We start from the raw sequence: 13,723 nt of genomic DNA on the forward strand, positions 1-13,723 counted from the left end.
TACTAGCACTTTAGAGTGAGTCTCATAATCTAAATCCGTTCACTACTCTCCTGCTACCAGCACTTTAGAGTGAGTCTCGTACCCTAAATCCATTCCACCCTCTCCTGATACTAGCACTTTAGAGTGAGTCTCGTACTCTAAATCCGTTCCATCCTCTCCTGCTACCAGCACTTTAAAGTGAGTCTCATAATCTAAATCCGTTCACTACTCTCCTGTTACCAGCACTTTAGAGTGAGTCTCGTACCCTAAATCCATTCCACCCTCTCCTGATACTTGCACTTTAGAGTGAGTCTCGTACTCTAAATCCGTTCCATCCTCTCCTGCTACCAGCACTTTAAAGTGAGTCTCATAATCTAAATCCGTTCACTACTCTCCTGTTACCAGCACTTTAGAGTGAGTCTCGTACCCTAAATCCATTCCACCCTCTCCTGATACTAGCACTTTAGAGTGAGTCTCGTACTATAAATCCGTTCACTCCTCTTCTGCAACCAGCACTTTAGAGTGAGTCTTGTACACTAAATCTGTTTACTCCTCACCGGCTACCAGCACTTGATAGTGAGTCTCATAATCTAAATCCATTCACTCCTCTCCTGCTCCCAGCACTTTAGAGTGAGTCTCGTACTCTAAATCCATTCCATCCTCTACTGCTACCAGCACTTTAAAGTGAGTCTCATAATCTAAATCCGTTCACTACTCTCCTGCTACCAGCACTTTAGAGTGAGTCTCGTACCCTAAATCCATTCCACCCTCTCCTGATACTAGCACTTTAGAGTGAGTCTCGTACTCTAAATCCGTTCCATCCTCTCCTGCTACCAGCACTTTAAAGTGAGTCTCGTACACTAAATTGATTCCACCCTCTCCTGATACTAGCACTTTAGAGTGAGTCTCGTACTATAAATCCGTTCACTCCCCTTCTGCAACCAGCACTTTAGAGTGAGTCTTGTACACTAAATCCATTCACTCCTCTCCTACTACCAGCACTTTAGAGTGAGTCTCGTACTCTAAATCCGTTCACTCCTCACCTGCTACCTGCACTTTAGAGTGAGTCTCACTCCTCTGCTGTTACCGGCTCTTTGGAGTGAGTCTCGTACTCTAAATCCGTTCACTTCTCTCCTATTACCAGCCACATGCGTCTAGTACTTGAACCTAAATATGTGAAATGTAATGTTCCTTTTGTATTTGTGTAATCCCCACTTGATGTGCAGGATCCAAATAATGTACAGCGCTCCGGTGCTTTCTTTCTGGTTCACGCTATAAAAATACCAATACATACATACAGCCCATATAACAATTGTTGCTATAGTGCCCTCAGATGCTGCTACTGTGCCGAGCTTCAGAAACACTGCTTGTAAGTTCCACTACGAGGGCAAAACCAGGTTGTTACCTCTAGCCTCATGGCCTATGCCACACTCTAAAGCTTGGGGAGGTGTGTGTGTTGTGCAACGTGGCAGTGGGAGACGTATCCCCCCCTAATGTGGAGACCCCTACATAAAAAGGCAAAGTATTGTCCCTTACACTACCTGGTCATAGCCCCATTGTACATATGCTGTCCTGTGGGCTGGTCTAGCTTGTGACCCACACTGTCAGTGAGAACCAGCTGAAGTGTTCTGGCCCATAACCCCATCTACATATATCATTAGTAGAGACATGAATGCATTTTTGGAAAAACTATAGGTTGCCAAAACAGCTAAAGCTATCTGTAGGCCCGACGTGATCATTGGTTGATTCTGGGACTCTTGACGGGGGGCCATTCTGTGCCCAGAAATGGCTTGAGGGTAACTTCCCCTTAAATGAATGCATGGACTTTACCTTAAACAAAACAAAAAAACAGAAAGTAAAACTGAAAGAAATGCAAAATGTCAAAGCGAAAGGGGCATTTCACAAAATTTTGTAGCACTAAAAATGCAGCGACACATTAACTTGCACAAATAATGTTATACATTTTAATCAGGAAAAGCAATTAGAAAAGTGCAAGTATGAATTTTAGATTGTAACACAAACTATCAGTAATACAACTCAATGGCATTCACATTATTTAAAGATTGCATTTCATTCTGAAATTTCAGGTTTTTGGTTCACAGGATTAGCAAACATGCTGGCCCGAATGCTTTTGTCAGACATATCCTTCATAAAGGTAATAAACAACATACTGTTTGCAAAAGTATGGTCCATCATTTTAAAAATTAAACAACGGACATACAGTTCTTTTTATACTTGTTCAATATATAATATGTGTCCACACTCTGTTCTCAATACCTGCTTTGCTTTCAGTGCAGTAGCAGATACATGGTAACCTGTTCGACAAACAGAAGCTAGATGAAACAGTCCTCATTTAGAGCTGGCAGCCTTAGAACAATAGAGATTTTTAAAAAATGGGGCACATTACCAACAATCTGCGATAATTATCACAAACCGCGGGTAGCATGTTTTTTGTTATCGCCGCATATCGCTGTATTTTCTTGCCGTGTTAGCAGCGTATTATCAACGCGTTGCTCAGAGGCGATGTAAAATCCAGCGATAGCGGTGCAAACAAGCATAGGGTACGAAATCCTGCGATAAACTTCCTACGATAATAAAATGCTTGCTGATACACCATTGTGAATTTAGCCTATCCATCCACCTCCCATTGGCAGATGGTTAAATCAACTTTTAATCAGGTGTTCATTTCCTGCGATAACCGTGGTTAGCAGGACTTTTCTCATCGCTTCGCGGGGCCGCGTTGATAATACAGCGAAGTTGTGTTTGCGAAGTTTTTAATGAAGTTATTGTAGGAACGCTTACTCTGCATCTGATTAGAGATATAGGGGCATATTACCAAGCAATAGCGATAATTATCACTATTGCTTGGTTAGAGACAAAAATTTACCACAGAGCTGCGGCGATTTTTATCGCAGATAAACCTTGGTATTACCAAGGTTTATCGCAAATGCGATAAAAATCGGCCGCAATGCATGAATATCGCAGAAAAGTCAGCAATATTCATGCATTACCGAGCTAATGCTCTTAGCCATGTTATCCACCTCCCATTGGATAACATTGCTAAGAACTGCTCAGGGCAGGTGTTAGCTTTTGGAGATATTCACGCTTAGCGCGAATATCTCCAAAAGTTGGTAATAGGAGGTAGCGATGTTAGCGACTGTTTCCAGTCGCTAACATCTTGGCACGCCCACTTTGCATGTCATTAGTGATATATATCACTGACATGCAAAGCGGGGCCCAAGATGGTTGCTATCTCCTATTAGCTGTCGCTAACTGGTGTTAGCGACAGCTAGGTAATAGGGAGATAATTTTATCTCCGCTTTCTTGGCTTTTAAAGCCAAAAAAGCGGAGATAAACCCCCTTGATAATATGCCCCATATATCGCTGGCATGGGATGCGTTACAAATCCGGCTGCTATCGCAGGATTCCATGCGCTAATGAGGCCTTGATGATAGTGCGATAAAAAATCGCTGCTTTACCGCCTAAAAGTGCCGCTAAAGTGGCAAAAACTCGCTTGATAATATGCCGATATATTTTTTGTTACTGAAAGAAAGCGTGGAAACAAAGTTAATCTTGGCAAAAGCGTTGAAGCAAATCTGCCCCAGATCGATGGCTTCCATGAACGGCTCTGCAATAATCTAATAATGGGTAGCGCTTGGAGTCGTAGCTAACCTGAACTTTGAGGCAGACAGAAAAGGTACAGGCAATTACTGCCCAGTTAGGTAAACAGTTTAGTGCTTAATTGGTAAAAATATAAGTGCCGTACCCAGGGTAGTCTGCTACAGCGGACACCAACCACAACTCTTGCCACTGTTGTCCTGTGTGACACTTTAAACTATATCGCCACATGCTGTAAGGATGGAGTGGAACTGCACTGTACTGACGTGGTCTGCTTAAAACCAGACCGAGAGCGCCACAATGTAGCAAACTCATGATAAGAAGTGTTGATGTTAAAAAATAAGTGCTGGTGCCGAATAGGGGAAAACACAGCACAAATAAAGCACCAGAGCAGAGTAGATCAGTGGACCTGTAAAAATATTGTAAACTGAATATGAAAAACTGGTTTCACAATTGCTGTGACAAAATGGTGTCTATTTGTTTCATTTTAAAAAAGTATCTCCTTTTTACAAAGTGATCAACAGGGCCCCCGGCATGACATTTAAACAGAATAAATAGGATCCTGTAACTCCAGCCGAAATTGCATGGTGAAAAAAAAAATTGAGAGAAATATTCAACTCTGTAATTTTAAAATGGGTACTTATTGAAAGTTGAATTGTAAATACCTGAAAATTGTCATTGAATGTCATATAAATAAAGCGAGGAAATTGAGACAATTTCTCTTTCAGGCACACAATTCTTAAGATTATTACCTTTATCCTCTGAAGGATAGAAAGCGGAGTAGGCTTTCTGGAAATTAAACTTGTGATCTTCATGTGAGATTAGATGTCTTGTAGATCTTAGAAGATTTGAGATTCCAGTGTTGACTCACTTATCCTATTTGCTGAGTGCATAGTCCATTCATTCATTTGTAAGTGCTGAACAGGCCCAAAAGCATCACAATACTTTACAAAGACAAACTCCTGTCTTCTTTCCAAATTATTTGGAACTCAACAGGGTTTCAAATCTGTATAAATTTACCTCATGTTAGTCACACTCAAACCTATGTAATCCTTTCTTGCATCATTCAATATTAATTATAAATTGATCAATTAAGGTGGAATTGAAGACTCACTTTTCTCTCTGGGTCATGCTTTTATTAAAGATTAGTGTTACGTTTAGCTCTATGTTTGGAGTTGATGGTTTTGGAGCGGTAGAAGTTTGATGCACTTTTTGAATTGACTGCCTGGAGGCTCACGGATTTTTGTGTGATTAGGTTGGACTTCGTAATACCCAGAGTGCCATCTATGATCCTAAATGACTGATCCTACTTTTTATAATCAGGAGCTGCTGGTATTTGCACTTATGAACAGAACTTCAATTGAACTTTCCAGATATTTCTTAATTGACTACACTAATAGCTTTTGGAAAATCACATGAAATCCAAAAATGCTGTAAGTTTTCTTTTAGGTTAGAAAGGTTCTATTTTCAGCAGAGTAATGTCGAGGGATTCCTCTCCATGGGAAAGTGATTTCCACATATGGAAAATGCACACTTGGAAACCTACAACTTTGCTTTTTTTTTTCAACAACCGGAGATTTTAGGGCAAAACCCCAAAAATCTGTATGTCTCAATGCCAGTGTTTTTTTCTCACAATAGGGTTTAGACTCATTAACATTTTCTTTAACTGATGATAGTACTACAGATATTTTATAAAGCATGCAACAATATAAGTAAAATGAGAGAAAGCCCTAAAAATAATAAATACAAAGAAACGTGTATAAAAATAAAATATTATCAAATAAATTCTCAAATGTTTCTTTGTACGTTTCCAGTCTCTTATATATTAAATATGCATCTGAATTCTATGCTCCCAGGATATAATGATCATGGAATGTTTCTGTTCTAAAATGTACAAAGTCCTTGCACACACGGAGGGCTCTGGCTACAGTCCCATGTGGTGACATTGACAACCATATTTGTTTATATTGCTAAATAATAGGACATAGAAGGGTAATTAGGTGCTCTGTCAGGGTGAATATTACAAGAAACATATGAATCAAAGAAATACATTAAGTAAAAAGAAAAGTGTATAAAAATAGAATATTGTAGAAATACATTTCCAAATAATTATTTCAGCTGCCCACACGGACGCTTAAACTTTATGAATCCATATGGCTATATGCTCCCAGAATATGACGTTGATATGATGCCAACTGGAGTAGACATCTCTGCATTGGGGTCCATTTTGGTCAAAAAGCACTCATGTTCCATACTCCACAATGTTGCTGTCAAGCTCCAGCAGATAAGACTTCAGACCTAAAGTTCATACCAGCTTTACTGAGATATAAAAATATAGCATACATTTTGAGGAAGATGCTTTATTATCATCCTCAAATACCGAATCCGGATTGTCATACTAATTGATGGGGGTGGATCAGGCTGGTAAATATGGAGGCCATTATTTTAGTGCTGGCTTGGAATCAAGCAACTATGGCATCAGAATATTGTCACCAAAATATTGTCTGACAGACACATTGTGTCATAACTATTGTTTACAAATATAGAACCCCTCTGGAGTTACTAATAAAAATCCAGACATGATATTTCTGTTGACGATATTTTTTGTATTTGTGCTAATGGTATGCCGATGTACAACCATCAAGCAGCCTGAATGGACCCCGTCCATCATACATTGTAGGTGTGGGCTTTCGGCAGCTGCAGCTGTGCAAACATGGACATGACGATGTTTATATAATATACAGCCCTTCCAATGAATTGCAGGTGAGATTAAAGCAAGCAGAGGAATATGTTGGGTTGATAATGGAATCTGCAGATGTAGGACAAGACTAGAGCCCAAAGTTTTGAAGAACAGAGAAAAATTCAGAATGACATTGCGGTGGGCATTTCATCACACACTCGTTGAACATAGAGAATGTAGCGCAGAGATTTTGAGGATTCCTGTTAATGACGATCGATTGGTGTTTTAAAAAGAGGAAACATCAGCAGTTATCCCGTCTATGGCATGCCAATATTTGTAGGTCTCTTGAATCCTCCCACTGTTTGTGCCTTTGAACAGCCACCTTTTTCAACCATGCTCTATCGCTAATATTGACTGCAAGAGTTTGCTTCAGCTAGAAATGGAAGGTGCTTGCTGTCAAGACTGAGCAATGACATATTCTTCAATATTATGCCTTTGGGACATACATGTCAGATAGGTGGTGGTGAGGCAGCTTTCTGTAGTTTCCAATTTGAAAGAAAATGTTCCTGGGTTGCACCTTTTTGGTCCTGACCTTGCTAAATGTTCCTAAGGATGAGAGACCTTTGGTGCTTGCTGTTCCCCACAGTGCTTTTGGAGGGTCCCTTTCAATGCATGCTATGACATAAGACCTCCATAACTCTGAGGTGTGAGCCAGCACCATCATCCAGAAGCCCATGGCCAATCTCTGGAGTTGTTGTGCCTTTGGGTTTGATTCTTTTGGTTAACATTTGGCTTACACTGATGTTGCTAACTTTGTAGTCTTTTTTCTGGTCATGCCATCCACTGTTGAATTGGTGCTGTTTGCCAGAGTGTTGTTTGAGTGCTGCAAAAGAGAACAATTAAAATATTTTAGCAATTTTATATAGAAAAATACCTCGTAAGATTAATGCAATGTGCCAAAGAACCTTTCCTGATTACTTGGTGGAGCATTGGACCATTTGAATGTCCATCAAACTCAGGGTCAGATTCGCAAAAGCCATTTCAGCATAAGGTGGGCTTGGTCTGTACAGTGATAGTACGGTCAAGTTTTGTAGTCACAAAATACAAATATACAGCTAGAATGAAATGTGGTCACATAATATTATAAAGCCAACACAAGGAGATGTTGGACGGAGCCCTGAAACTTTTCAGACACTCACCCCCAGTCACAGATCTGGGTTGAATCCATCATTGTTCTTTAGCTCACTTTGCCACCCCAGTTCAGACACAGCTATATGCATAGCAGTCTTGACCCTGTGCCTCATGGGAACAGTCCAGCCCGAACTGCCAAGCCATGTCTTCCCTGGACCAGAAACAAGCATCCTGGGACCGGTTTCGGGCTACCAGCCCATATCAGCCAGGGTAGCTTTAATCTAGTGGCAAAATGAGCAGGGGACCCACGTCTGGGCATACCCTGCCAACTTAGGGCGAACAAAGCAAACACAAGGAGATGATGGATGGAGCGCTGAAACTTTTCAGACACTCACCCCAAGGCAAAGATCTGGGCTGAATCCATCATCGTTCTTTAGCTCACTTTGCCACCCCAGTTCAGACACAAATCAGTGTTGACCCTGTTTCTCATGGGAACAGTCCAACCCGAACTACCAAGCCATGTCTTCCCTAGCTAAAGAACGATGATGGATTCAACCAAGATCTGTGACTGGGGTTGAGTGTCTGAAAAGTGTCAGCGCTCCATCCATCATATCTTTGTATTTGCCCTAAGTTGGCAGGGTATGCCCAGTTGTGGGTCCCTTGCTCACTTTGCCACTGGATTCAAGCTAGCCTGGCTGATGAGGGCTGTTAGCCTGAAAACGGTCCCAAAATGCTTGTTTCCGGTCCAGGGAAGACATGGCTTGGCAGTTCAGCCTGGACTGTTCCCATGAGGCACAGGGTCAAGACTGATTTGAATGTAGCTGGGTCGGTACTGGGGTGGCGAAGTGAGCTAAAGAACGATGATGGATTCAATCCAGATCTGTGACTGGGGGTGAGCATCTGAAAAGTTTCGTCCTTCATCTCCTTGTGTTCACACAATATTATAGCCACTTAGGTGTACTACTGAGTGGGGGCCAATCTGCCTCCAAGGAGGTGAGAGGACATTCCAGGATGAAAATGATATGGAAAAAAGGTCAACACCCACAAACATTTGGTTTTGGTGGTATTCTAGGTGACTATCCACAAACATTAAGGGTTGTGAGTATTCTCAAACTTTTTAAAGACTAATTCCAACCATAAATATAGGCTAATATGTTTTACTGAGAAGGATAGGAGTGTATATGCAGGATTGGAGCAGGGATGAATGAGCCCCAAAATTGGCAGAGCCTTGAGGAAGTGGTTTCTCCAAGGGGATACATATTCACTAAAGGATCAAGGGCAAACACCCTGCTCCTTAGCATTGACAAAAGAAAAAATATATGCTATGCACATTTATGAGCACGTAAAGCAGTACACGTCAGCGCTCCTGGAAAGTCGCGACTCTTGCCGCTTCCCAAATGTACTCCTGCAATGTTTTGTAAATGCCCACAATTGGTAAATTTACATCAAATGTAAGAATAAACATACAAAAGCAGAGTTGCAAGATGTATTTTGTGGAAGAGTCTCATAATTAGTAATTTATCAATAAACTAGCACTGTAATTCAATTGCCAAATTTTTTACCAAATGTCCTGCCAATCACCGTTTTAATCAAAATGGCAGTTCTCCTGTAATCAAGTAATGTCAAATGCAACCCGTTCATATGAGCATACCAACTAGTTTTGCAAGACCGAGCCAAAGCTCTACTCTACAACAGATCAAAAACCCATCAGGCAAAGACTCAATATAACTGCTGTCAAATAGCAAGTGATCATCTGACCCCCACATTTGCCTATGTTTGGAGTTACACATATCAACTCAAATGTGTATTTCTTTGGGGATCAGACAACAATAACTTAAAAAATCCAGCACCACTGCATATAGAGCCTAAAAGAATTATAATGCATATTTGGATCAAATAATTTAAGCTGGTGAATTTGTAGTGCCCTTCTTCGATCAACAATGAGTCCAATTTTTGCAGAAAGAAAGAGACAGCGGTGTGGAGGTATGAAAAAAGAGAGAGAGTTGAAGAAAAGGAGGCATAAGGAATGTGTGTGTATCTATCTTTGGGATGAGTGAGAAAGTATGCAAATTTAGGATGTACGTAAGAAGACACCTAAATAGTGAGTGTAGGCACAGTGGTGGAGGAAAACTGAGCCGCCTATCAATTTAGATGAAATATTGATATCTCTCTGGATTCACGACTGGACTTGATTCGGAGATGGTGAAGCATAGAACTGTAGGATGACATGAAGCAAACACGGAAGTGGGAGCAAATATAAGGATCAATAAAGAGTTGGATTGGTAATGGAATGTATTTGGGGTTGAGGGTGAGTACAAGGTTGAGGATGGGAATTGAATTGTTGCTGTTATGATGTAGTCTCTGCATGGATTGTGGAATAGACTGAGGATACTGATGTGGATCAGGGTGGCAGTGGGATCTTCAGCATTATAAGGATATGTCTTGAGATATGTTTGGGTTAGCAATAAAGTTGGGGTTGTAGAAAAGGTTGGTAAAAGGATAGGGCTGGGATCCCACCTGGAATCAGATTGAGAATATTGATTAGTTAGAGAATAGGCCAGAATTGGTATTGGGAGTGGGTGAGACAAGGTCTAGTGAGGGTTGATGTCAACATAGTATCTAAGAGATATACAGGTTTATGATCACACTATGCTAACAAAAAAAGTGAATTATGCACTATAGTAATATTTCCTTCACATGCGTTCCATATTTAAATGACTTTTCGTTTAAGGTCCCTAATAGCCATCATTGAACATTGGAAATCCATGCTACAATCTAGAGCTTGGTAAAGGTGTTATTGTTACCACCAAAAAACATTGTGCAGCAAAGTAGAACTTCACCCTGTTCATTTTAAGGTTTTCACATTTGCCTTCTCCGTATGAATACTGCCTTGTTATAACAGAACACTGCATGCCAACAACATCAGTATTAGACAGGGGGTTACTGATACAAAATGAACTGCATCAATGAAATGCACCCAGGGTTTCTTCTAAAGCAGACAGAGTTTAAAGGCGAGGACCCCTTGTTGGAAGTCTGATCCTCTGAAAGGAGTGTTGGAAATATCAGTAGTCCAGCTATGGAATGGGTCTGGGAGGGGTTCATAGGTAAAGTTTCCCTTTAGTAGAGACATCTCCAGCAGACTTACCAATGCGCCTGAGATAGTAGAGATAGACGTGTTCCTGAACGTGGCATTGTGGGTATTGTAGACAGGAGGCGGGAGCGTCAATGTTGACGAAGAGACTGATGCTTTGTTCCACCCCGCTTTGTGGGCTACAGTCTGAATGGAAAAGAACAAATTCAAACAAATGCACTACATATACAGTTACCCTCCTTTGGAGTTACACCATCAAGACTCCACAAAATTGGCATCACAGAATCAAACACCTGCTGGAACTGCGGAAGAGGAGAAGGAATTCTAGAACACCTCATCTTCAACTGCACTAAGGTCAGGAAGTTTTGGATGAAAGTGAACGACTTCCTAAACAAAATGTTCAACAAAGACTTAACAATCAGCTTTGTAAGCCTGGCCACAGAACACATGACAGCAGACCTGAACAGCAAAGAGGAAAGAGACCTACTAGACTTAATGCTCACAGCGGCCCTAAAAATAATCCTAACAAACTGGAAGAACACAGCCAAAGCCAACTTTAAAACGTGGATAAATTGGGTCATTTTTCTCAGAGGAGCAGACAACATAATGGGAAAATACTCAAAGGAACATAACTCAAAAGAAGAGATGTGGGAGCTCCTAGATACACAGCTGACAAGAGCCCAACCAAGGACACACAACTAAGCCCCCCCCTTCTTTTTCTTCCTTTCCCCTCTCTCTTTGGGAGGGAGCACATAAAAGCGAAGCATACCACATGTGTACTGTATATAAGAATGCCAAATGTATATTCTACTTTTATCTTTTTATATTTTAAGAAAAAAGTTTTAAATAAAAAAAAAATTAAGGAAGCTTAAGGGCCTTTTACGGCAGTATACAGTGTATGACCCAACTGGAGACAATCCATACTTTTGATTATCTCGGCCTTACTTTAAAAACCGAAGACCGATGGTATGAACAAAAGAATGAAAAAAAGAAATTCTTATTTGAACAAAGTTTGTGCAAAGTTTGTGCAGTCAGCTATAGTATTCCCTTACTAGATTCAGCCATAGCTACTTAAGGGTATCCTTTATGGAAAGATTTTGGTTTTTGCTTTAACATTTCAACAATTTTCCATGTTGTAAGAATTGAGTTTCAATTATTTATCCTTTCTGTGGTTTTGTGGATCTATAATCTGAAATAAACAGATAATACAAAAATATGAATATTATGGAACAGAGAAAATATTCACCAGTCCTCATGCTGGACGAAAAAAGCGACAATTTAGTAAGAGTTTCAGTCCCTGCAAAGTGCCACAATTTTAATATTACAAACAAGAATGTTATGCCACAATATGATGCACTTAACCATGAACTTTACGAATGACCATTTCTATGCTAGCAAGAGATCACATTTGGAACTTCTTAAGGTCGCTTTCTGCAGAACAAGCAGAAGTGACGTCTTCTGCAAAGACTTGAAGGGAGATCCTGTGCATGCATCGTGCGGAAGCCCCCAATGGTCATGCAACCAGAAAGGCGTGTCCTAGCCAGGACAAGACCAATTAGTAGCAACCCCAGGCACCTCGTGTTAGTCATTAAATAATGCATGCAGACGATGGCACCGCCATGGCCCGCTAACCGCAAACTTCAACTTAAAGTGATAGAAGAGCAGATACTCAACTCTCTGTTAAACCTCCTTGTAGAAGAAGCTCAAAACCAAACTCTACATATGAGATGATTATACACAACTGCAACATTCACATGTTGACGACTGAATACAAGAAAAGCAGTAAAACACTAGTATGACCTCTTTGACCTTCATACCCATTGCTAGTTGTACTCAAGCCTTTTAATCAAGAATGTGTAGGATTTCTTCCTATCTGACTATGTGTTGAGTTGTATTCTGTAAAGATTCTGGGGTCAATCTAGCCATCAGTGCTCATAATAACATAGCTGTTGGGAAAGTTGTGCACAAAAAGCCTGAATTAGAGCAGTTCCTCTTAACCTTCCTCCTACCTATTATACATCCTTTTCGAATTCATCTTCTGTCTAGCAACAGTCTATTCAGGGTTGTAAAGCATCTGACAGCTCTGCATGACTTTAATCATTTGACTCAGTGTCCAGAATCATAAAAGTAAAAAAAAACTGGATATTTATTTATTTATTTAGAAGGTTTTATATAGTGCGAACAAGACCCTTGAGGGTATCCGAGCGCTTTACAAAGTAAATATAGGAGACACACAGGCAAATTGTAAATATCCTAAAGTTCCATACAAATCAAGAGTTGTATAAGCACTTATAACCTGGCTCAAGTGAATTTAGCCATGAGAAGAGATTTGACTTCTTGTTTTAAAGATGCCATAGAGGGATTCAGTCTAGTTTCTGTGGGCAGTGCATTCCAGATCCTGGGCGGCCATCTCCGAGAAACCTCTGCTGTATGTTTTCTTCTTGATGAATCTCTGTGGTTTCAGTAAATGGTGGACGTACATTTTCACCGGTTCGTTTTTAGTTGAACCACTAGTTCAGGTCAAATCCTAGTCTTGTTCGTTCGCCTTTGTAACAGGTATTAAAAGTCCTATCTTCTTTCACACCTATTTTGTACAGGGCATTATACGCTTCAATTCCTTAGGCTAACTATGACTACCTCAAAACTACTGAATGCAAGGATTGTGACACCCAATGAAAGAAGGCACCTGCCTGATGAAGACCCCTTTAATTGCTATATGTCACCACGTGCTAAGTTAAATGAAGTACCTACATGCCATGAAGCATTTGGCTCCGGCACCAAGGCATGACGTTATTACACTGAACCCTCTGTATAAAGCTAACATTTAAATAAATTCCACAACAATATATGGGTTACCAAAGAGATGGTCCTCTCTATGAAAGAATAAATGGCCCTTTGAAACAAAAGGGGAGAAAACATTCTGTGCCTTCCACGAAAGGAATTTCTGATCTGGCCAGGATGTTAGACAAGGAGAATTAAGTTAATATTCTCAATAGTTTAATATAGCCTTATAGCCGTCGTATCGGGATATACCGACCATTAAGGGCCTTTAATGGCCGGTATAGCCCAGCTACGAGGGCTATTAGGCTATTAGAACATTCCGCCACTAGAGGGCAGAATGTTCTAACAAATAAAACAAAGGCCTCTCGGAGGCCTATGGGGGTTGAAGCCTTAAGCACTCCATTGTTTTTAATGGAGCACTCAACATTACAATGTTCTATTCC

General features: G+C 40.5%; 1 protein-coding gene across 1 annotated transcript in view; it reads right to left on the reverse strand.

The window, feature by feature from the left end:
• Nucleotides 1–3,345: 3,345 nt before the first annotated feature.
• The window catches only part of LOC147701158 (uncharacterized), a 277,400-nt gene continuing 267,022 nt past the window's right edge, over nucleotides 3,346–13,723 (reverse strand). The window contains exons 6-7 of the mRNA XM_086929919.1: nucleotides 10,554–10,685; nucleotides 3,346–7,160 (exon numbers count right to left, since the gene is read on the reverse strand). Of these exons, the coding sequence (XP_086786045.1) occupies nucleotides 7,071–7,160; nucleotides 10,554–10,685 (222 nt within the window). The 3' untranslated portion in view covers nucleotides 3,346–7,070. The remainder of the gene's footprint in view (nucleotides 7,161–10,553; nucleotides 10,686–13,723) is intronic.

The sequence above is a fragment of the Lissotriton vulgaris genome, chromosome 7 (assembly GCF_964263255.1).
Source record: "Lissotriton vulgaris chromosome 7, aLisVul1.2, whole genome shotgun sequence".
Classification (NCBI taxonomy): Eukaryota; Metazoa; Chordata; class Amphibia; order Caudata; family Salamandridae; genus Lissotriton; species Lissotriton vulgaris.